Genomic DNA, 25,138 nt, shown 5'->3' with positions numbered 1-25,138 from the left:
GCGCTCGCCGCCCGGGGGAGCGGGGGGCGGCGGCGGCGGCCGGGGGCTGGGGGGTTTCTCCCCCTCGCAGCCCGGGGGAGGAGCGCGGCGCCATCCCCGGCGGCGGCTGGTACCGGGTCGGGGCGGAAAGAGGGAGGGAGATGGAAAAGGGGGTGGGTGGACGGCGGCGCTGCTGCGAGCCTGCTTGGGATGCTGCTGCGAGGAGCCCCGGGCGCTGAGGGTGGCCGGGGGGGCTCTGCTGCCGCCCCTGCGCTGCCGGCGCCTTTGCGAAAGGGTGGGGGGTGGCCCGGGAGCCCCTTGGGGGGGGGGCATGGGGGAGGAAAGTGAGGAGGAGGGCGAGCGGAGGGTTTGGGGCCTGGCTCAGGTATCAGCAGCTTTCCTTCCCTCCTCCCTCCCCTCCCCCCTTCCCCCTCCCCGGCCGATTCAGAGTTCATTTAATAATGGCTATAAACAGCCTCCTCTCCCATCGCCACCCAAACGCTTGGGGCACGGCACCGGGGAGAAAAAAAACGCATCTATTTATAAAGCACCCCACCCTCGCGAGGGTCGGAGCATCGAGCACTCCCCAAATAGTGACATTATTATGCAGCAGGCGGCTTTCTCTTGCCAACGCCTTCCAGCGTTTAAAGTTTGAGTGAGATTTCGATGCCTTTGAAAACAATGTCGCGAGCAAAGGTTACGCTGCTGATCTGTAATCTGTCATAGCGTGCGTGTTAAAAGTGGATATAAGAAAACTGTCTCCTTGAATTAAAAACTTGTCCAGTGATGCAGTGGATAACTGGGCCCTCATGTTAAATATCATAGGTTCTGAGACTAACTTTTTTTGTCCCATTAATCTGTATTACAGTAGGTATGATGCAGCTTTAGGACTGGCTGCAGGTTAATTGTTTTGGAAGAATTGCTTTCATAGACATCTGTTCAATATGTGTTTGTATTTATTTTGTGCAGCTAAAACATTGCAGTGTCTTCATATGTACGGCAAAATTTTGTTGTTACAAAACTAACATTTAAGTTTACTGTAGTATTTGTAAGGAGCTAATTTATTTTTGATTCATACCTTTTGTGAAGTGAGAAAGCACTGGGTCATTCAGATGACCTGTGTCGTAACCTTAAGGCTTAAGATTCTGTATGTCATTCAAAGGATTTAATTATTATTATTTTTTTTAGCAGACAGCTGTCTTAGATACTGAGAGCAGTAGGTTTGAAGGTCTCCTCCTTCAGTGGTAGGTGATGTTTCCTTAGATTGTGGTGTTTAACAGTAGAGTAAGTAGAATCTTTTCATAAAATACAAGTTCTAACTCTTGTGATTCTAGATGACTTTCTGAGTGTGAGCTAGTGTAGCGTTTTTTCCTGCACGTACATTTTTTAGTGGTTTGGTGGCTGACCAGGGATTTGTGAAGCACTAATGAAATTACAGATGACTGCTGTTTCACAGCTGTAACTCAGGACCCTGTGTGAATCGCCAAATGATCAAGAATTGTGCAAGTTTTACATTACTTTTCTGATAGCTTTTCTTATAATACTATTCACAGTTTTTCTGTCAATAATATCAGAGACGGGATGGGGGAAAAGATGTGTGTTGAGGAAGTTTTACATCTTCCCTACCCAGCATCTGTGTGAGTAGCAATCAAAGGTATTGAAGAAAAACAATTTTGGTAGGCATATCAGTGTTTTTCACTGCAGTAGTGACAGGGCTGCTCCTAAAGCTTTCCCTGCTGGGTCTTTCCTTGTGGGCCCTACATCTTGTATATGGGACTGACCTAAAAGTAAAGGACTTGCTGATACATCATGCCAGTCATTAATGTTTTCCTCACAGACGTAGATATCTGATAAAACCCTCTGGTAAATATAGCTTATTTTGGAGAGAGCTGATTTATATACTCTCTTGCTCTTCTGGCATAGCCATGTTTTTCTAGTATATAGACAAGGCCTATGTATGGTTAATGGGTTTAGTCCTCTGCTTGGTGGTTGTCTAGTAGATCTTTCCCCTTGAGGTATAATATACCTGTTTTCCAAGTATTTACTTAGCTGTCTATAGGTAAGCTTGAGATACTTTGTTGAAACTGAGGAGGAGAGATGGAGATGCCAAAGGACTGGTGAAGCTTGCAGGTCTAAACAAGCAGAACTCACTTGGTGTGATTTGAATTAAAGCAGAATACAAAAAGGCTTTTTCTATAAAATCAAGCGGGTTGCCTCTTATCTAGCGTGCAGCTTACAAGGTTAAGTTGAGTCATTCTTGCTGAGATAGCGTTTTAAGAACTATCGTTTAAATGCTTAGATATTTAACTTTGGCACAGTATAATTTGCAAACTTATGTAACTGGTATGTTTTTGAATGCAGCTGTCAATAAAAGATCTTATTGCACTTTTCCATTTTAGTGGAACTAGGAATATAAAGCAGCTGCTTTCACATGATGACCTTAAATATAAGTCATTTAACAATAACATTTCTTACTAAAATATTGACATTAATATAGACTTAATTTTACATGTTCGGGTCTATTCTAATGTAAATTTTTTACATAATTGGCTAAGCAGAATTGCATTGGAATTAAGCAATTGAGTAATGCAGGTTGTGTTATTAAATAAGCAAGTTCTGGAATAGGAGATACTGTAAAATAACTGTATTCATTTTGTCTCTACAGACCTGCAACTCATTTTAAAGACTTGAACAATAGCAATGTTTGAAGTCAAGATAATAGTGTCTTAGTAGGGCTACACCTGAACTGTACAGTATTTATTCTTACTATTGCATGTGGTTCTTTGTAATTGCTGCTCCTCTTTTTTTCTGAAATGGTACCTCAATTCTTCTAAACCTTTTGAAGCATTGATTTATTTGTATCACCTGTAACTGTGTTTTTAAGTGAGGCAACATGCAGTCCCATGAAAATTAAGCTAATTTCGAGTATTACCTTGTTGCTGAATTCTTACTGGTATCTGTAGTTTTGCTCGCATTCCCTTATTTTAAATACTAGTGTTGTTCACTTAGTCTTGGATCAGAAATAAGCTTCAGTAAAACTTAAATACACCGTAATACTTAAGTACAGTGCTCTTCATTGAAAGAATACCAAGTTGCAAAGTCCACATAAATTATATGTAGTGTCTGATATTATGATGTTTGAAAGATCCAGGGGATGTACATAAAATGTAATTTAAGAGATGGTGTGTAAAATATAGTTTAAGAAAGATTCATGTACTTATGTCACTGTGGTGTGGATCGCAGTGGAGATGGCATATCTCCTTGTTGCTTCTTCATGTTGCTGCTGTTGTTATATGTCTGTGAAGGAACAATGTAAGGTTTATATTGCTAGATGAAATCACTTAAATCTTAGGACTAGCAAGAATGTTTAGACCAAGGAAATTGTAATCGGGATGGGAGAAGAGAGAAAGTGGGATACCATGCTAACTGAGGGAGTAGACTGACTTTTGTTACTGGTCAGAGATAATACCCTGCTGAGCGTTATAGGTGTTAAACCAGTGCTGTAAGGTCTGCTCTTCTGTGTTTCTCTTGTGCTGAACTGTGCTCCTTATTAAACCACATACTAAGTTACAGATGTCTGTCAAGTCCCTGTCTTACTTCTTTTTATTTTTTTCAGAGTTTAAACTGAACAGGCCTTTGTTCTACTGGGTGTTGATTTTATTTTTCTGTTTTCACATACCAGTAAAATTAACTAATGGATATTTCAGCTTGCTACTGAAGTCTGCAGAACAGAGTGTGTTTATAAATATGTCACAGTTGCTCAGATCTTTTTTTTAAGAGCCCTTCTGAAAAGGTGTTTGTAACGTGACCAAAACAATAGAAACACTTCCTTCAACTGCAGATAATTCAAATGAAATGCACTTTTATTGAAGCAGTGTTCTAGCAAACAAGCATCTAAAAGTGACATAAAGGAAAAACAAAGTTGGCTAATCAGGCTTCAGTATTCAGATTTAGAGAACTGCTAGAAGTTTACACATAGAGGAAGTAAATTAGTGTCTTTATTGTGAACATCTCAATTCTCAGTTCAGGTAAGAATATCTTAATATATTTAAAAAAAAAAACCCTGAAGTCTGCTAAAAATAATAGTTCATAAGGCTGAGAAGCTCAAGTATAAAATGACTTGTGTTCTGATAGCTGCAGTTTAAATCAAGCAAAGCACTTAAATGTGCTTACACTGATACGCAGTGTGCTACTGAATTGTGTGGGGCTGCTCACATGTACAGTGCCTAAATGCCTTGCTGGATTGTGACCTAGAGGATGAAGTGTGCTTCCATGTTTGTGTCTCACATGTAACTTCAAGGATTTTTTGTATCTATACGCACTGTTCATTCTACCTGCTGACTGCACTTCTGATCTGGAATTTGAGTGGCAGTCTGTATTCTTCTTGGCTGTATATCGTAACTATCTGTTTATGCATAAATTTCAGCTATATTTTTGACTTGTGAAATATTTTAAGGAGGCAGTAGTCAGTAGAACTGTGTAAACTGTGCCTGAGCATTGTGTATTTGGAGATGATTTTGAGGAAATCTCTGGTTGTTTGATAAGTTCAAGTAAAACCCAGCCTTTGGAAAGGGACAGAATGCAGAGAAATGTGGGCAGGTATTAGTAGTTAGTATTAGTTAGTATTAAATTGCAGGAACATTTTATGAAGAAAGAGTCAGTTTCTATCAGTAAATAATTTTCTGTTTCCCCTAACTAAATATAGCATGTGTTTGGACTAGACCCTTCTTACAAATCTATCACTGTTTCTATGTTAAAGAACCCTTCTGAGACTGCAGAGTGAGGCACGCTAAGCTTAAGAAATGCTGGCATTAAGACTGCTTATACTTTGGAAGAACAAGTGAATGCCACAAAGTCCTGATTTGGTGGCCAGAATAATATTTAGAGTTGCAGTGAACTCGGATTTGGACTCGAGAAGGGACCACCTCACTGCCTTGTTCATCATAGGCAAGTCTGTCAACTGTGCGACTGCAGTGATAGTGACAGCAGCAAATTGGGTAAAAAAAACACCTGCTTTACTCTAACAGTCATGCTCTATCCTTTTTCTTTTAAGGAGATAGGAATCCTGGGGATGTGAAGGCAAAATGGCTTTGTAAATAAAAGCTGTATGTGAGCGTACAAATGAACAAACTCTAGGTGTTTTCATAAACTTTGAGGATTTGACTTCCGGGTCTTAATGTTCTTCTAGCATAGTTCTGATGTCATTTCCTTGCAAGCAAAGCCATATTACAACTATACACTTCAGAACATTTCCTATTTTATTACAATTTTATTCCCATGTGTCATTAGCAGGGCTTAAATCTCTTGTAAGCACTTGTGCTGCTTTTTCTATATCCTCACCAGAGTAGTGATAATGTTGCTGTAATTAGAACCTCACAAATAGTTTCATGTGAAACAAAGAGTCTGGGAAATTGCTTATGTATCTTATTTTGAATTATTTCATAATATTGAGTAGTTGGTTAAGCAGGAAGTTCTGGGGCTCTAATGTGCAAACATCTCCCTCTAATCATTGGGCACGTACTGGTTGCGTTTTGTCCAAGTACTTTATTTTTATCTGCTCCCAGGTGCTATCTGTGTAAACTTTATTTTCACTACAATTTTGTGCTTCCGTGTTGATATCCACTCCACTCATAAGATGAATCAGATAGGTGGCTGATGGTTTTTACTGACATTAGGAAGATCTGAAGTTTCTGAAAGCTTGAAATAAAAAAAGCGCAGTGACCTGGCTGAGCAGTTTAGAAGATAGAGACTAAAATCTCAGTAGCAGATGGTGTACCCTTTCTTGCATTCATTTTTCATTGGAGTATATATTAACTTGGCTTATACTAACTTTTGGTGTCCTTTTTGGTGAGGGTGCCAAGCAGTACAATGTTCTGTAGAGAAAGATAGTGGATTTTTAAGGACTTGTGTGTATTTACATCTGTATTACCACAGGCAACAATACTGAGTTAAGTATAAAAAAAGTGGCAGTTTCATGGACATTAATAAATGAGAGAGAGACATTATAATTTTTTGCTGCGTTTCAGGGGCAGTTCAATTAGTGCACTTAGTGTTCTGTTGTTTCTGAATTACTATTCAAGTCTTCCTTTGTTTTTGGAGTTTCAGTTAATAATCCCATCAGGACCTTTTTCCATGGAGCATTTTCTCCTCGTGTATTTCAAACTTCAGCTAAAACATTGAGAAAGACGGATCAGCAGTAGTTTGACACTTCTCCTGTGCCCTTTGAACAACCTGCACAACCCTGGTCGTTCTGATAAGCCGTTCTGTTCTAGAAGTTGAGCGTAGAACATGGACCACTCTCTAGTATTTTTAACCTGTATTTCCAATTTTGTGCACTAAAAAAAAAAAAAACAAATTAACTGTAACCAGCTGTGTTGTACAAGCCAGTAAGTAAGATATCTTATTTTTCTCTAGTTCAGGATTACTAAACAGGTAGAAACTACATCAGGCTCAGGAAGTCCTGAAGCTGCAAATGGTTGGGGGCTGCATATTACAGACAAATATACCCTGTTTTTATGTTCTTACCTCTGCATTCGCTTGTGGCTGCTGTCAGAGACAAACTACAGGGCTAGGTGGACCTTTGTTCTGACTCACTGTGACTGTATTTCATGTCCTTATTGCCCACATAACTTCACTTTCCTCTTGGGTGGTGGAGGGAGGAGATCAAATTCTGTCTGATTCTTAACAGGTTTAGATAGAAAGCTTAACTTGATAAAAAGCAAATGTGTGTTTTTTGTTTTTTGTTCCCCCCCCAAAAAAAACCACTCTGAAGTAGTAGTTGAATAGTGCAGTTCTTTTATTAAAGAAAACATTACTCTGTGGATTTTCAACATAATTTTTATAAGTCGCAGATACTGTTCTGTTTGTAATAATGAACAGTGAATGAAGATGCCAGGACTCAAAGCTGTGAATGAGAGATTGAAAAAATAAAGAAAGCTTAAAGGACAGTTTTATTTAGCTGTTACTTGAGGCTTTTGGTATGTTCAGATCTGTTCAGTTCTGGACCTTAAGTGGCTTACTTGGTACTCAAGTAAGAATTGGAGATTAGGCCAACAATGCTTAGGAGGGGTAATGTTCTGTTATGAGGGTAGGTGACAGTAGCAAAGCATTCTCAGTATTGGTGTTACTAATGCCAGAAAAATTGCAGTTCAACTTCTTTGACTTACTGTAACTCCATTCTCCTCTGCGTGTTGTCTTTTTCTCTGTTATCTCTTCCCTTTCCCCCATGCCTCCCCCACGCATGCATTCTCTTTCTGGTGAAACTATTGCTGTGCACAGCTTTGTTGGAGTAACAGTATAACACTGTATACTCTTCCTGACATTAGCAGTTTGCTTAGAATTCTTATATGCGCTTGCTTGCCTCTCTCTGTCAAAAGTTTTGAATCTTACTGGATCTCATTTATTGATACACAGAAAGAAATGAGGGCTTTATTCCTCCCAACTTCTGTCTGCATAGACTGTACCTTCCTTGGATCATCCAGTTTCTTTCTACAGCACTTGCCTCAATGGGGCTTTGATTTTTTTGGATGCAGTCTGTAGGAGTTTGTGTGCTATTAACAAAGCTGTTGTCTAATCTTTGTCTAAAATGGGTGTATTTTGTTTATCTTCCAACACTTTTAAGTCAGAAATCTCTGGAAAATGAACTATAACCAGAAAGGTGCTGAAACTAAATGCCAGCATGGACATGTTTTCTGCTTATTACATTTTTCAAGCAAGGAACTTGGTTTTTCATTCTGCTTTTACTGTTCAGACAGAGCAACATATGAATTTGTGCAGAGCTACCTCATTGATTTTCATAGTATTTGTTAATGCCATCTTAGTTGTCCGCACAATTTTTCATAGTGATTGGGCTGCTCCTACTTTGATACTGTTGCCTAATGTTTTTTTTTTCTTATGTTCTCCTGCCTCTGCTTTCTAATACAAATATTCAGAAGGAAGCAAGAAGCCTCTCTGGGCCAAGGGACAGTTATCTTACTTTGTTCTGAGGGTGCCAGTCACGGTAGGATCCTGATCAGTGACGGATAGTTTGGATGCAAATTGTATCTCCTCTCAAAATTTGGTGGCTTTTTTGTTTGTTTTCCCCTCCTGGCAGTTGTCCTGGTGATTCAGGAAAGAAGTTATTTTTTTCTTTGACTGACCATAGAGCAAAATTATAATAACTCCATAAAGGAATCTTGAAGCTGCATCACTGTCTTTCCAAATTTCTGCAGTAACAATTTGTTAGTGAGATGAATTATCTTTTTCCATGTCCAGGGCTTTCTTTTTGGAAAGTCAGATTATTTTTGTATGTATACATACACATGTATGCATGTGTGCATCTTTTGAGAGAGTTTGAACCTCAGCCAGCATACATTCATAACAAGAATAGCAGCTCCTAGTTTAACCTAGGAGCAGGTTTACTTGTCTGCAGGAAAGGTAGATAACAGCAGAGGAAGGTCTCTTAAGAAAAAAATGAAATGTGTTTGGAGGGTATTAACTTAGAAATGATTGCCTTCTGTGTTCCAGAAAATTTTTGGAGGCACTAGTAATCCTCTCCTAAATCCTTTATGTCCCCCACATTCCCCCCCCCCCCCCCCCAAAAAAAAAAGTGGGAAAAATGTACTGACATAGGAAAACAAGTGGGGAAAAATATTTTGCTGCTTAGTATGGGGGAGGCATTCAGACAGACTGTTAACTCCTAGCTAGGAGAAGGGATTTTAAGCAAAATAGAAGCTATCTTAAAAAAGCAAGCTCTTGGTGAAATAGTATTGCCTGTGGGCTGGCTGTTAAGGGGTCAGAACTCATCGATGCCTCTGCATCAGAGGTGCACTGATCTAGTGTTCTCTACAATGGTATGAAGTTGTAGCTGTAGTCACTGTTTCCTTTTAGTTACAGGGAGAGAGAGGGTAAGCAGGAAAAGGTGGAAATGGTTCATACTTTCCCTTCTTCACACAGTCATTAACTTACCTTTGGTTTTTTTTTACCCTGTCCTTCACTTGTTTTCCATGTGTAATGTTCTTGCCTGTCCCAAGGCCTGCTTCCTAGAGCTTTGCTGTTTGTTTCTTCACTTTCTTCAAACTTAGCTTTCCAGCTGTCTGCCTTTCATTGTTATCTGCCATATGCCATGGCTCCAAATCTGGCCTAAAACAAAAAAAGGTAATGAGATGTTATTACAAACATTCTTACTCCTGTGGATAGTTTCTTCCTATGTTCTTCTATTTGCAATTGTTTAATCAAAATAAAATGCATCCTACAGTTATATCACCTATAAGCAAGTATTCTGGGAGGAAACAATGTGTTAGTACATGTTTATTAAAATAGTCCCATTTCTGTGTATTATTTCTTATCCTACTTCTTTTTCAGAGACAATTCACGTTTCTCTAAATTGTCAATCTATTCCTCCATCTAAAAGTACGTATTCAGAAACATCAATGCTAAGTTTCAATACTTTATTGATGGTGTTGAACCACGAATGCCAGAACTCAATCATACAGCCTCCAATAGTTTCTAAATAGTTCCATTGGCAAGAAGCTTTTTTGTGACTTCATTTAGTCCATGAACTGTGGTGTATTATGTCTTTTTATCTGTGTGTGTTCTGTCTTATTTTAGTTATTATTCTGATCTCTGGGATGATCTCTGACATGTTGTTTGTTAATGTTAATTGATTTGGGGCATACAGTATATGGTGTTGGTTTTCGTTCAACAGGAGCTAATTTTTGAAAACTTCCACGCTTACTCAATTATATGCTGACTGGTTACTGCATCCAATTTACTTAAGGGGGAAAGAAAGTGCTACAGATCAGATTGGAGCTGAGGGGATAGGATGTCCTTTTTCTACTCAGTAGTAGTCTATACGATTTGGTGACTGTGTCCTGTAGCTCAAGTAAAGATTGTAATCTTGCTTATGTGTGCTCATTACAACATAGGGGCCATAATGTCACTTGGAGAATTGTTCCAGGAAATTGAAGTAATAGGTACTTGTCCAAACTAAGCTTAGAAAGGTCTCTATACCTCAATGTGGCTCATGTGAGCAGCTTATTCTAGTGGAAGAAATACAACTCAAACGTTGTTTAAAAAGGATTATTGAATTATATATTGTTAAAATGCAAGTTTCAGATGGGGGGTGGCTGTTTTTCTTGGACAAGATGCTCAAATACTCCTGAATTCATTGGGAAATTAGACTGTCTTTTAACAGGGATGTGTGGAATTATATTGACTGTCCTTTGTGAACATTAAGACTTATCTTCATTTGAACTTTCAATCAAATGAATTAGTGAAACAGTAAAATTTATTTTTGTGTGTATCAGAAGGCAATATAGTTGTGCTGTCTGGATAGCACAATTTGAGGGACAAATGAAGGGGCAAAGGAATTTCATGCATTCCGGTGATGTATCTGTGGTTGTCCATGGTTGTCCGTGGTCTGGTATACTAATTACCCTCCTTTTCTTTGCCGCTCTGTTCTCCAATTGCATCTAGTTTCAAGGTTTTTAGCTACTGACTCTTTGGCATGCTCCATTCATTATTTCAGTTTTGTTCCTAATGCTGCAGCCCTTTGAGTTTTGGCACTCTGGTGTTTTATCCAAGATCTTGTTACTTGTGTGTGGATTTTTTTTTTCCTCCTCCTTCCCCATAGGCCCTATAAAGTACTCTTGCTTTTTGTCTGCAAGCTGCAACTTGAGTTTTTCGGGCACTTTCTGTATAGGCTGACCTTCAGTTTGACTCCACAAAGTCAGCATTTTGAGCCAGGGTTCAGATGCACTCATAGATGCATCTGCTGCATATTCATATTTATGCACATAGATTCATTCTCAGTTTTTAATTTTTTTTTAATTATTCAGAACCCTCTCTAATCATTCTTGGAAGCCAAAAGCCAGGAACTTTGCCTGCAGATAGCTCCTTTCTTGTAGGAGGAACTAATGGAAGCCATAGATGCCAAGATGGTGAACAAGGAATCTGCCTTGGTTAAAATCGGGGTTTGGCTGAGTAGTCATTGAGGCAGTTGCACTGCCAGATGATGTTGCAGAGTTAACATTTCCGAGGAAAATTTTGCACCTCTGACCCTCCCCACCCCCAGCACACTTCTCCCATGGTTCTGTTCAGAATTGCCTTGCTCTAAGGAAAAAAACAAATGATGGCATAAATTTGCCATTAGATATGCCGCTAAACTTCATACACAGAGTGTGTTTTCTCTTTTTCAGCTTTAATATAAAAAAAGGAATGATGTGTGTCTCCAGTAGTTTCATAAGTCGTTCAAGCATCCTGCAAAGTCAAGGCTACCACAACAGAGGACTGGTTCTCTCTTGCCTTATCTGACTGCGTTTTTCTAACATTGTTGCTGAGCATTTGGGCTGGGTTAAGAAGGGCAAAGGGGAAGGGTGCTAAAATTATATGGAAAATGAGGGTCTTAGAATGAGGAATCCTTTCTAGGAAGATGGCTGAAGAAATAGAAAAGAGGACTAACTTAACCATGTTTGGTATCTAATGCGTTATTGCAAGTTGTGCATGCAGACTTTTCTGGGTTTACTTCTGTCCTGTTAATGTTGTTACACAACAAACTCGTGCTCTCACTTGGGCAATCGCACTCCTATACGTTAGGTCTGATTTGCATAAGTTATATGTGCTTAACTAAACATGTCATTCCAGCCTAATCAGTATAGTGCACAAACCACCTCATGAAAGAATGAAAAGTGTGATTTATTAGGTAGGCACTGATGTGTGAAGGATTGTGCTATAGATACGGAGACAAGAACATGTGTAAAGCGTATTTTTCCATTAGGGAGAGTACAGCTTTCTTCTGTCAGTCTCTTTTTAGGATTTTGTACTCTAAAGTAAAACTGAACAAAATTATGTTACTTTGAGACTCTTCAAATTTGTTTTTAAGCCACTTCTGATAGGGGGAAACTTTAGCAGATCACTTCCTGACTCACAAGAATTCACAAATCGGTCACATTAAACTCAGATTTTCTGAACAAAAAATGAACTTGTCCAAGAACTGTAGGCTTGGCATATTCATCCTACCTACAAATAAACTATGCTTTCCCTTTTGATTTAATGAGGATTTTGAAGAACTAGCCTACTAGTCTATAAGTGTGGGTAGGTGTTATAGTAGCAGTATCATTAACTAGAGGGCTGCAAATAAGGTAGCCGCAGTCTGTTACTGCGGCTTTTCGACTGTGAATACTTTATGCTATGGGCTCTGAATAATTTCCTAAGTAGAAGTTATGTAACTACATTGTGGTTATCCTTCTGTCTGTTTGTATTCACCTCTGCAGTGGGTAGCTCGCACCCTTAAAGAATCATGTATCAACATCTCGCCTGTAAGGCTTAATTTAGAATAGCAACAGCTTTCACTTTACCTCCTGGGAAGGGATAAGGTAACTTGATTTTTAAATGGAGAGTAGACTTGTTACTTTTTGACGTATCCTGATAGTTGTGTATGATTTGCTAGAATGGCGTGTGACTTGTCTGTATGCGTTTTTAGTTGTGGTATAGCTGACAAACTGCTAAGAAGGAAGAACAGTTTGCAAAGCACAGTTCTGTCTGAATGTTATGTACCTAGTAATACAGAGAGATTAGAAGGAAAGCTCTGCCTTGTCTACTCCAAATTTGACTGTGCTTGTGGTCAGTTTATCTAGTTCTTCTTAAAGCTTGTGTGTGGTGGTGTCTTTTTTTTGTGGTGGTGGTGGTGTTTTGTTTTTATACAACAGTGAAGAATGTAAAATACTTCGCAAAATGTGGTATCTGCCAGGGTAGTTTCTGCTTTTTGAGCTCTGAATTAAGGTGAGATTGTTGAATGACCACATTTTATTTTATTATATCTTCAACAACGAGAAGGTATTAGGGTTTAGTTTAAATCCTGCTGTAGTGGAATGAATAAAGTCTATTCTGTGCAATAATTCCCTATTTGATTTATGGCAGCAGTCTGTAATCATTTTGATCGCTCTGACTTCATTAGAGTTGTATGTGAATATAAAAAGGCCTAAATTATATATATATATTTTTTTCCTAGCAACTGCAGTAATGTGAACCTCATGCATATGCTTAAGATACAGAGATGAGTGTAGACTGTATTTTGCTGTCTATTTACGGTTTGTGTGGGCATCATTATTTTGTGTTCGCTTGAGAAGAGACAGAACTTAAGAGCAGGAGTTGGCGTGAGAGGAAGCAGAGGTGTACTGCTGCTGACATCTCTCCGTACAGCTGAAGTATGTGTGGCTTTTGTTTTTGTTAGCAAAGCATGTGAGCAAAGGAGTGTAGGTTCAGTCCCTATGCATCATATTTGAATCGCTCTTGTGGTGAGATCAAATACAAACATTCTTTGATTGTTTATTCTAACATATACAGATGTTTCACAAAGGGGTTATAATTGCCTGGAAAAGACCTAGTCTGAAAAGCTTTGGTGGCTATATATATTTTCATTTATAACTGGAGACATATTAGAATAAAAACATGTTATCAAAAAGTGGTGGTGTTATCATTCAGAAAACTAATTCAATGGGCTCTACATAAAAGTTAAAACCTTCCAAAACATCCAGTAAATTAAGATTTTTGCTACTAGAGCAGCTTAATTGGGTCTTTAGATAAAATGTTTTTGACACTCTTCTCACAATTATTTTTTGTCAGCTATCTTCAAATAGAAAAGCTTGTAGTCTTATTCCATTATGTTGTATTGTAGAACAGGGATTTGCACGCTGTATGGTGCTTCCTGGGACAGAATTTGCAAGTATGTAAAATGTGTGACCTATTTTGTGTGGGTGGGTGTCTTTTTTTTTTATGAATGCACAAATAAACTGATGTGGATTACAAGGGTGGGTTGAATGGTGAGGGTGTGAGAGCTGTCAAGATAAACTAGTCATTTTATGCTGCCTGCAAATATAGTTCTTCATCTCTTGAGCATAAATATTTGCTACATCACCTCCCAATGTTGGGAGAAGGAAGAGGAGGGTTGGGTGTGCAGTATATCGGTCTGGCTTGAATAAAGAAGCATGAATTTGCAGTGCTTGTAATTCTGTTTCCAGATTTTTTTAACTTGTCAGGGGCAGTTGTTTTTCAGTGAAGCGTAAATACATTAAGGTTTTAAGTAAATCTGCAGCCCAGACATCTGAGAAGCTTGCTGTGTAATTTAACTGAAAATCTAAGGATGAGCTTTCACAAGATGGCTGAGGCAAACTAATGGCTTGCTGCTGCCTAAAGGGACAGCTGCTCTGTTGCTTCAGTGTCTTGCTCCTGGTTATCCAGTCTTGCCATTTTCTTTATGCAGGCTCTGGCATTCATCACGACCCTTCAGATCACTTTATCTATTAATAATAAATAAATAAATAAGCTTCCCACAATAAGAAAAACTAATCGGTTCCCCTTCACTTTCCCACCACCATCAAGAAACCAGAAGGTAATCAGGACTTTGTGGTTGGGAGGCAGGACTCCAGGGAGATTGCCACTGTCCTGGTAACATTGAGCTCTTTGATCTAGTAATCCCAGGGAACATTACTTTTCAGATGCGTGTCGGTTAAAGCAATCTGAAAAAACACTTGTTACGCGTATTGATAGCAGAGATTTTTGTCAGAACCAGAATGCTAGTGGAATACAAATTTTTGAAATGTAACAGGTGAAAATACTAAAAAATATGGAGTACAGTTCAGTTAGTAGCAATGTCCTTGTTTAAATTAGATGAAAGCAGAGCAAATTTGAGGTGGAACCTTTAGAGATACAGATAAGTCACCTCTATATCTCTAGAGGGGTTTTTTTCGTCATCTTAATATTATTTGGACTTTATTATTTAATAGTTACCGATAATATATTTAAACGTCTACCTATGTCCAACAAACAACCCTAATATTCTTTTTTCTTTTTTAGAACTGAAGGGAAGTCATCATGGGAGCATTTTTAGACAAGCCAAAGATGGAGAAGCATAATGCCCAAGGGCAGGGAAATGGGCTTCGTTATGGTCTGAGTAGCATGCAAGGCTGGCGAGTTGAAATGGAGGATGCACATACGGCTGTGATTGGTTTGCCAAATGGACTTGACGGATGGTCATTTTTTGCTGTATATGATGGACATGCTGGATCACAGGTTGCCAAGTACTGCTGTGAGCATTTATTAGATCACATCACAAGCAACCAGGATTTTAAAGGGCCAGATGGGCCACCATCTGTGGAAAGTGTAAAGAGTGGCATCAGAACAGGTTTTCTGCAAATTGATGAACACATGAGAGTCATCTCCGAGAAGAAACATGGCGCAGATAGAAGCGGGTCAACAGCTGTGGGTGTCATGATTTCTCCCCAACATACATACTTCATCAACTGTGGAGACTCAAGAGGTTTACTCTGTAGAAACAGGAAGGTTCACTTCTTCACCCAGGATCACAAACCAAGTAATCCACTGGAGAAAGAGCGTATACAGAATGCAGGTGGCTCTGTAATGATTCAGCGTGTGAATGGTTCTCTTGCTGTGTCAAGGGCACTTGGGGACTTTGATTACAAATGTGTCCATGGGAAAGGTCCTACAGAGCAGCTAGTCTCACCTGAGCCTGAAGTTTATGAAATTGAGAGATCAGAAGAAGATGATCAGTTCATCATACTGGCTTGCGATGGTATCTGGGATGTTATGGGGAACGAAGAACTGTGTGACTTTGTAAGATCCAGGCTTGAAGTCACTGATGACCTTGAGAAAGTTTGCAATGAGATAGTTGACACCTGCTTGTACAAGGTAGCCAGAATTGAGAGGAGAAGTTTATTATGTTTTCACTATTAGAAGTTTATGAACCAGTTAAGAATAAGTTTTGGGTCCAGTCTATAAATATCATATTTGTTAATGGTAACATGACTTTGAAAATAATTATCAAGGTTTCCATAAAATGGTGATGGGGGAACACACAACATAAACAGTGCACATAGTAATGTTACTGTGTCATTTACACCAAGGTAAATGCAGAATGATTGAACCTTAACATCATATAATTTTGCGGCTTAAAATTATTGACCATATGAAGATCTGACTTCCTAAGTTATTTTTTTGTTCTAGTTTAATTACTGTAGTTCTTGTTCAGTGGTGTGTGATATGGCTCTGAAACAAATTCAGGTAGAAGAAGATGGGGCTGTTTTGTTTAACAAATCTGGTTTTATCTACAATAACTTCCATTAATTTTAATAAATTGTAGGATTGTGCAGTTATAGAAGAAATTTGAAATATTTACTTTCATAGCTTGTCACTTAATTTTCCAAAGGCAAGCTTAGTCGTAATGTTTAAAGCCAGTATTTTTGATGCTAAAGAGACAAGACAGCATCTCAGCTCTTGTCACATGGCTAACAAGGTCATTGTTTCCCTTTTGGGGAAAAAAGCAATTATTTTCCAACACTTGAGAAGTTTGATAATGTATATATTTTTGTTTATAATTTTATCTGGTAATCCTGAAAACAAATAGCAGGGTATGAACACTGCATTGCTGATTTTGTAAGCTTCACAATAGCTGAATGACGTCAGCATCTCCCCATACATTCAGAGTACCTGTTTTAATAACTTCTCTCTGTTCTCAGTCTTGTTGGCTTCAGTGGATTTGAGTGGTAAAAGTTAAGCATATAGATGAATGCTTGTAGATTAGGGCATTGAAAGTAAACTAAACAGTTACTTTTCATATTCAGAATGTAGTTGCATTTTAATATATTCAGGTATTAGGGTTGTGTTTAGTTTGAGTTCTAAAAGTTTGCATTTCAAAGAACGCTTTTTTTTTTAATGCCCAAATAACTGCCATTATAGGGCAGAGCCACTTCCAACTGGTCTTTTAACAAACTCTCAGTTCTTTTCTTTACAAACAAACAAAAAACCCTCTAATCAATAGCAGTGGTTTTAGGTGGAAGCAGTATCTGAGTTGTTCAACTATCTAATTATTGCTTTTAGGCAAGTAAAGGTTTTGTTTACTGATTTAATATTTTAGCTGTTTCCTCAAAATGATTGGATAGTACTTAAGGTCAAATACAACCTTTATTACAGATCACTTATTGGTAATGTCAGTTTTAAAGAGGCAGTGGGCTCTCTGCAATTGGCTACTCATAATGTGCAGACCATAAAAGAGGAAAGAACAAAATGACTTAAAGTAGTTTTTGCAGAATGATTGAACATGCAGACTTATGGAATTCTGTAAGCAAGAGGAAAAATGAGGGTTAATATTAACCTGTAGGTATAAAAAGTGTATTCTAATGTCACATGATTGGTAATTTTTTGTGTGTAAAAATGCATTGATATGGATTTAATCTGGTGTGTATGTATTCTCAAAATCATTTTTTCTTTTCCACCAGGGAAGTCGAGACAACATGAGTGTGATATTGATCTGTTTTCCGAATGCACCAAAGGTATCACCAGAGGCGGTGAAAAGAGAGGCAGAGTTGGACAAGTACCTGGAAAGCAGAGTAGAAGGTGGATCATTTAAAAAAAAATAAGTAACTTTGTTTCTAAACAGACCCCCACTCCCCCTTGAAACAACTAAACTCTTAACTCATACAGGCTTCCTAATAAACCTTCAAGTGCCATTGGCCATCTAGTGTACATCTCTGAAAAAGGCACTCATATACACCTGCTCTATGTCCTGATAAAATTCTGCTGTGGAAGCACAGCAGCCTATAGCCCTGAAGACTGTTCAGGATGGCAGAGAAAAAAAATCATTTGTGCTCGGTGTTATTCACGGGTCCATTGACAGCACTAACTTCAGACCAGTAAACCCTGGTTCCTGTCATATGGAGTTAAATGAAATACTAGAATATCTGGCAACATGTCTGTGAAGATGGCAATGTAGTAATATGTTGTAATATTATAGTAATATTTTATCATATGATTATTGAAGGGTTACAGCTTGATTTACTGTCATCTTAAGGGCAACTGCTAACATATATACTTAAAAAATACATCAGAAAGTTGTCAAAGCTTATCTTTAGGCATTCATGATGAACAAAAACTGAGAGCACATCTTACTCTAATAACTTCAAAAATTTGTTAAGTCTGTATTTCTGGAGTTCTTAAACTTTCAACCTAAACTGCAAATCTCAGGCATTTTTAATCTCCTAACAAAAATGGTATTTCAAATCAATTCAGTTTGATTTCTCATTAAAACTGGATTATAGTGCCTTTAGGTGTTTAAAAATGAACACAGATTAGAGTTTGTTCTGAAACGTAAGACACGCTGTATGCATTGTTTGCATAGGTTAAGTCTTTTTGTGAAGTGGACTCCTCTAAACCTATATGTTACAAGTCTAGTCATGTGTATGTACTCCAAGAATCCTTAGTAGCACGCAGGGCACAATATGCGGAGTTCTTAGCAAGTGTGGTACCGGTGATTAGTAAGTTACAGGAATATATTGTGCACCTTTTTTTCCCTCTGTAACTTGCGTGAAGATAAAACAAAGCGCAACTTCAGAAATTTTGCAAAGGACTTGCCTATACGAGAACTTTGGGTTCAGACAAATTAATGTGCAGTTTGAAGCACTTATGATCTGTGTAGATGCTCCTTCAGAAAGTATCACCTTTCTGAAAGCCATGTTCCCAAGGTCTCGGCAAGCTACGGTGGTTTTGCTCCTGAACAAATGGCTAGACAGAGCATTTCAGTATTTTAAGTGAACACTTGCCTAATTGGGAAAGTTGATACACAGTAAGCTATAGTGAATCTTTTTGACACTATGTAGCAAGGGCGTCCACATGCATGGTAACACTACGTGAGTTTAGTGTCAGATGGCTTTCTCTATTTCAAAGCAGCAAGCAGCTTTGCACGCAGACATTTAAAGAGCTTACTATATATGCCCACTCACAAAATTGGTGGAGAACAAGTATGCTGTAAATTCACACGTTAATTTATACCAGCTAACTCTCCTATGTTGGCAAGTGTTACCTTCATATCTTATTTTATCTCAATTCAGATAAACCCACGACATGGAATATAAGGATGTGTTCAAGTTAAGGCTGCATCTTCAGCTGGCCCCACTGGCCTAGATATATTACAGTGAGGAAAGTTAACTGTTTTGTGGAAACCCCTCAGTAAATGAAGAACGTAGACATTGGAACTGTATATGATTATGGTACATAAAATAGTGAATTTGGTTGCCAATATGTTGCATTTATACAAATACAAAATTTCAGGAATGAATGAAATGTCAAACTTGTACAGAGGCAGAAAGATCCTATATAGAGTTATAAAGCACTTTAATACTAATTTAATGGGATGATGTCTGAACAATTTCAGAAAATATATTGTACTTACCCTCAAAGGTCAATACTTCTTTCTTTCTTTTTTTTTTTTTTTTTTGGAGTTGTCCTCAATCTTTTGCCCAATATTGCACAAAGAACTATTTAAATTTGAGTGTGTAGTAAACACTATTCAACCTGACTGATTTATATCAGCTGTATGCAGAACTTGATCTTGTAGCTTTTACTCATGAGGGAAGCTGAGAGGCTGAAATAAAGTAGAATTGCAAGAACAAGTGTTGATGACTTTTACATTTAACTTAATCATTCTTATGCAATTAAATTGTTCCATGCTGTAAATGGATTATGCAGTACTAGCTAGTAAGGTAGGACTGTCACAATATCTGAAACTTTCAACACTACAGTGAATAATCTTACTGTTATCCTAAGATGCTTGAGGAATGGCAGGGCTTAATTTTAAAAGCCTAATTTTTAGCTAAAAACTAGAAAATGTAAAGACTACTTTTAGAATTTTCTTACTAATCTGTAGTATCAATTTAAAGCTAAAATCCATTAAAATGGGATCTTGGTGAAAATGCATATTATGTATTTGTTATGCACTTCAGTACTTGGTCTAGTCCAACAGGTAATGAGATTTGATGCTTCCTAATGTGCATTTTTTCTGGTTGATTAATATTAGTACTTTTCCTCCCTCCGCCCAGAATATATCTTTATACTGTTAACAAATAGTGAAAATTTTACGATTGAAAAGGGCTTAGTACTAATGGTCATCTGAACAATGAAAGGTGATTCAGACAGAAAGAAAGAAAGCGTAGGAAGTTTTCTACTTAACCATGTTACCTAGGACTCTCCTTTTATCAGTCTTGATGCATTTGTGGTCCAGATTCATAACTACAACAACTAATAATGATAGATGAAGCAAGTGTGGAGAAGCATCTTTGTGCCATTACTTGCAATAAATCAATGTTAGTCTTAAAATGTCATGTGAACTTCTGGATAGAAGTAATCAGTCATTCCAAAATACATTGCTGCTATTTGCACTATGTGAGTTACCAATGTGTTGACTCTCAAAAACACTTGACTAAGTGACTTGTTCCGTTCTCAGTTTTTTACCTATAAACACTCAGTTAGTAGATTATCCTTGCAATATTTATATCTATAAAGAGATAAATAATTTTAAGTTAGCTGATATATGTTCCTTCCCATATTTTCACAAAATCAAACTTTGGCTTTTACTTAAACTTTGTATGGAATTCCCATGTGGAATATGAAATCAGTAGATGTGTTTTGAATCCTTTATTTTAGGGTTGTAAGTATGTTTTTCCATGATTTGATGCCGTGAAATTGTGTAGAAGGTTTAAAAGTAAATTAAAAGGAGGTTTAACAAGATGTATTGCAAAAAGACAATTCCAATAAATTAAAAAGAGCTAGCAGACCGACTCCATTTGTTGTCATCAGTGTTCATTCAGTCTGTATCTATAGTTCTATCAAGATATAAATGTATTAATTTAGTGGAGACTGTATGTTAAATGTACTGCAGTTACAGGTTGTGAAACTGTGTAGCATAGGTAAACTATAAATTCCTTATTTTTGTACAGCACAACTCTAGCTCTAGCACAATGTAGAATATACTAGATGTTCAAAATTGCACAATAAAGGAATTTGGCAAACCAAATCTGAGATCTTTGCTTCTTATTCAGATTGAAGTGTTAGATTATTTACTAAATGCTAGATGGTAAAATGAATTTTGGCCACAGACTTTGAGGAAATGGCAAGTTTCTGAGGTATCTAAGGTGTGTGGTGTCATCTATTGGATTTCTTCCTACTTACAATGTAGACTTTGAATTAAACAGCTTAAAGCTTTGTACTGCAGAGTTTGACACTGGTTGAGGACTAGACAGTGTTTCCACTGTACCTTGCAAATAACTTACGCAACCTGACTTGCAAAATTGAGCTGATTCTTCTTGTAAACAAGTGCGGCCCTGAAAAACTATTGTATGCACAAAAAGTAATTCAGTTTTTAACTAAAAAGGACTGGACATGTTTTGGTTTTAGAAGCTTTTAATGTGCCTTATCTCACTTACTAAATTACGAAGCGGAAACTTGGTATGCTATTTTGTTTTTATCACTTACAGTAAAAGCTGAATGCTAAGATATCTTTTTCAAAAGTGGGTACTGATGAATTCCAACTACTAAGTTGTGTAAATGCATTACTGCATGAAGAATAGTGAGTGTGTGTGTGTGTATATAGGTACACATTATTGTATGTGTACTGCAGTATTCACTTGAAGATCAATACCTCCAAGTCTTAATAATTTGTATCTTTTATAATTCTGAGTTCACAGTTCACATAGAAACTGAGATACATTTTTAAAAAAGTCACTTGTTCTTTAAATAGGAATTTCATAAAACTTGAGGAGTGACTCTTCAAGGGTGGTAAGATCTAAAAGCTCTTTTGAGTTTGTGTTTACTACCTCAGAAAACCAGGCCTAAGAATAAAGCTAAAGAATGAGTTTTGTAGCAAACTTGACTGTGGCTACAGTACAAATTCTCTTCACTCCAAGTTGGATGGATCAGCTTTAAATAATTACCCAATATTCGCACATCCCCTAAATGAGTTAAGGATGGAACTGTCACTTAACTCTGTCCCTGGCATTTAATTTGTATGTAAGTTTTTAATGTTTGCATGTTACTATTGTGCAGTGAGGTACAAGTATTAGCTTTTACATACAGCTATGGGAGTTATTTTTAATATATTTAACCTTTTATTTCTTCAAAATACTATGCTTTCTATCATGGCAATGACTTTCTAACTGCTGTTGCAGGGTTAAGGCTGATGTTAATATCTACCTCATGCTCAGTGCATTTTGTTGGGAAGATATAATAATGGTATAGCAGTAAAGCCATTAAAGAAATTATTCCCACTTTTATTAGGTAGTTGTGTATTCTGAAATCAGTGTGCATGTTAACAGTTTGCAGGGTATCTTTTATCAAATCCATTACAAGTTCGTTCTTATGGTACCAAAGTTAGTTAACACTTACCATGTTGAATATGGTCTGTAATTTTTTTTGTATTAAAGTTAAGCTGCCTTTTTATAAAACTGAGTGTTTCAATCTTTTTAAGTTAAATTTGGACTGCACTTACAAAAAAAGTACTTCTGATTCCCAGAGATCATAAAGAAGCAGGGTGAAGGAGTACCAGACTTAGTCCACGTGATGCGTACGTTAGCAACTGAGAGCATCCCAAACCTCCCGCCAGGGGGTGAATTGGCAAGCAAGTGAGTTCACATCAGTGTAAATGTGGTTTTTGATTTAAATTGAAACTTAACTGTCAGGCCACTCTTAAAAGCGGGGGGAGGGAAGAAGGGGTCAGGACAGAAGGTGATCTGTTCTCCAATTTTCATTCCTGAATTTTTCTATATGAAAAGGAAAAGCACAAGAACAAAGTAAACTATGGATCACTACTAAAACTGTCAAACTATAGTTGTGGAAAGACTGAGGATTTTTTTAAGGGTGGCCTAAGTGTCTGTTTTTTGTAATTAACTGGGTTTTCTGGGTGGGAGGTTACGTTTGAAGATGCAAAAATAATACAATGACTTTAGTAGTAATTTGATAAATAGTTCCATACTTTGTCAAGAAGTGATGTACATCTCATGTTTTGCTTGGCAACTTTCTTTTCTTGTCTGTAGCTAAGGCAATGTTGCAATTCCTAAAAAAGTTTGCTTTTTTTCTCTCTCTGCTTGTGACAAATCTGAAAAATGGATAGAAGTCTATCAAAAAAGATAAGTGAGATATTAAATTTATAACTCTGTATAGGCTGGCTTTGTCCTTGAAGAGTTCAGTACTGGTGCTCTGTGGACTTCTAAAATTGATGTTCGACCTTTGAGGAAGCAATGTGTCTAGCTTTTTTTGCACAACAAAGAAAGTACATTTTGGACCAAAAGATTTTTCGTGAATCTGTACCGTTTTAAAACGGTTTGAACGTATATGCTATGGGCTATCTATTTTTAATGCTTCAGAGCACAGTTTTTGTATTGTTACACTGAAACATGAAGAGTCTAGGTGTCTAATGGAGTAAGTGGTGACTTAAACTTTAAAGATGACTTGCACAAAACAAAATTGTTCACATAAGAACTGTTTGAGTCTGAAAAGAAGGGATGGCAGTTTTATATGCAATAGTAGTATCTATTTAGGATATGTTGCTGTCATCCTGAAATATCAAGAAATCAGTTATTCATAAAATATGGTGCACACGCACAGATTGTTTATCTTAATGTCCTTTGGCTAGTAGTAGTACAAGGTTGTGAGAAAGTGTTGAAGTCCCTGAAGTGACCGACTTCAGTAGGATTATGTGCTTAAGTGATGCTAGCTTGAACAGGATTGACAGAAGTATGGGTTTAATTGGGTGTTACTGCAACTCAAAGCAATGCTGCCAATTTGGAGGGACGACCCTTCTCAAGAAACCTGCCTTTATTTAATATCAAAGATACCCATTGCTGAAAGATCAGAGAAGCTCTTCAGTTTATACATGCAACATCTTTTGTGCGTGATTGCTTGTTTTTATTGCTTTAAATTCCGCCTGTTCTTCCATGCCATGTAATCATTCACTAGAACTATGATATTTATACTGCTGCATGATAGTATCTGACTTTTCAGTGTGTATTTACTGGATGATTATAAGGTCTCTTGTCTGCTTTTTTTCTTCTGATGCACTCCGTTGCGACTCCCCTGCATGTATTCGTGAGCAGTTAAAAGGTTGTTCTTTGAAGCTTGTTTTGGATTGCAGTTGTACTCTGCTGCTCATCATACTTGGTTCTGCAAAGAGGGGATCTGGAAGAAAGTTATTTTTAAAGTCAAATTTTTACATCCTGTCTCTCACTCCCTTCTTTCCTTCCTGTTCTCCCTCCAAAGTTTTTCTCATGTGCTAGGTAATGCGAAGGCTTCCTTTTCCTTCAGTCTCCCATTTTTTAATAAGTTTAAAAAAAAAGGGGGGGGGGAGCCTTCTACCCTATGTAAAAACAGCTCATGTTGCCTGTTTACCTGTTTTTTCCAATTTACCTATTTTTCCTAGAAAAGCCAGGAATTCAAAAGACTGGAAATACTGATCACAAATTATCTTAAATATGCTAAACAAAGTTTAAAAAAAAAATGAAGGAAACGAGATGCATGAAAACTTATTGTTAAAAAATTAGACAAACTTCTCAGGATGAAGATAAAGTATATAAAACTGCCGTTTTCAGTTTTAATTTTTCTGGAGAAAAGTTACAGGAGAATATTGGGTGTGTTATTGGAAACTAGTATTGCTTCATAAATAACTTTACCGGGATTTTAATGGGAAGTACATTTCAGAATTTAATAAGAACAAAACTGTACTTTAGAATGCAATTCTAATGCATCCAGAAAATACAAAGCTGATATTCCTCTCTGAAAGTGCCATAATATATTAAGTACTACTGCAGTATTCCCCAGGCACACGAATGAGCAGAGCATTCAGCTTCCATCGTGTTCTCTAATGCCCTTTTTCAAAGACTGGGACACATCACCAGAATAAAAAAGCCTGATCTGCCTGATCTGAATGTCAGATTCTGCTGTTCTCTTGCTGAACTCTGACCAGTATCCAGCCTTGCTTTTCTTGAACCTAAAGGTTTTAAAGAATGATGTAGCTATGTTTCCATGTTTAATGAAGCTTAGTACTAGTTTGCAGTAAACTTGGTTCTGTGAATTAAAAACTTTTTAAATTTGCAGCTTAAATAACTATTGTACTTCAGGAATTTGACTTGGGGGAAAAAGACACAGCCTTAAAATCTTGTGTTTTTTGGTCTAGACGGAGTGTGATTGAAGCTGTTTATAACAGACTGAACCCCTACAGGAATGATGATACTGTAAGTATCTTTTCTCTCACATTATCTCCCTCCCACCCTGCCCCAATAATTTTAGCTGTTTTGTGCAGAAATGTCTTGCTGGTCCTTGGCTAAAATACCCCCCTTCTCCTAAC

At 37.5% G+C, this 25,138-nt stretch overlaps 1 protein-coding gene across 1 annotated transcript in view; it reads left to right on the top strand.

Annotated features, from left to right (window-relative positions):
• The first annotated feature begins 1,209 nt into the window (after positions 1–1,209).
• The window catches only part of PPM1A (protein phosphatase, Mg2+/Mn2+ dependent 1A), a 34,107-nt gene continuing 10,178 nt past the window's right edge, over positions 1,210–25,138 (top strand). Inside the window, exons 1-5 of the mRNA XM_026088606.1 lie at positions 1,210–1,223; positions 14,812–15,663; positions 17,250–17,367; positions 22,313–22,421; positions 24,968–25,025. Coding sequence (XP_025944391.1) covers positions 14,830–15,663; positions 17,250–17,367; positions 22,313–22,421; positions 24,968–25,025 — 1,119 coding nt within the window. The 5' untranslated portion in view covers positions 1,210–1,223; positions 14,812–14,829. The remainder of the gene's footprint in view (positions 1,224–14,811; positions 15,664–17,249; positions 17,368–22,312; positions 22,422–24,967; positions 25,026–25,138) is intronic.

Source organism: Apteryx rowi, unplaced genomic scaffold (genome assembly GCF_003343035.1).
Source record: "Apteryx rowi isolate R43461 unplaced genomic scaffold, aptRow1 scaffold_78, whole genome shotgun sequence".
NCBI lineage: Eukaryota > Metazoa > Chordata > Aves > Apterygiformes > Apterygidae > Apteryx > Apteryx rowi.
This window is presented reverse-complemented; position numbering and strand designations above follow the sequence as displayed.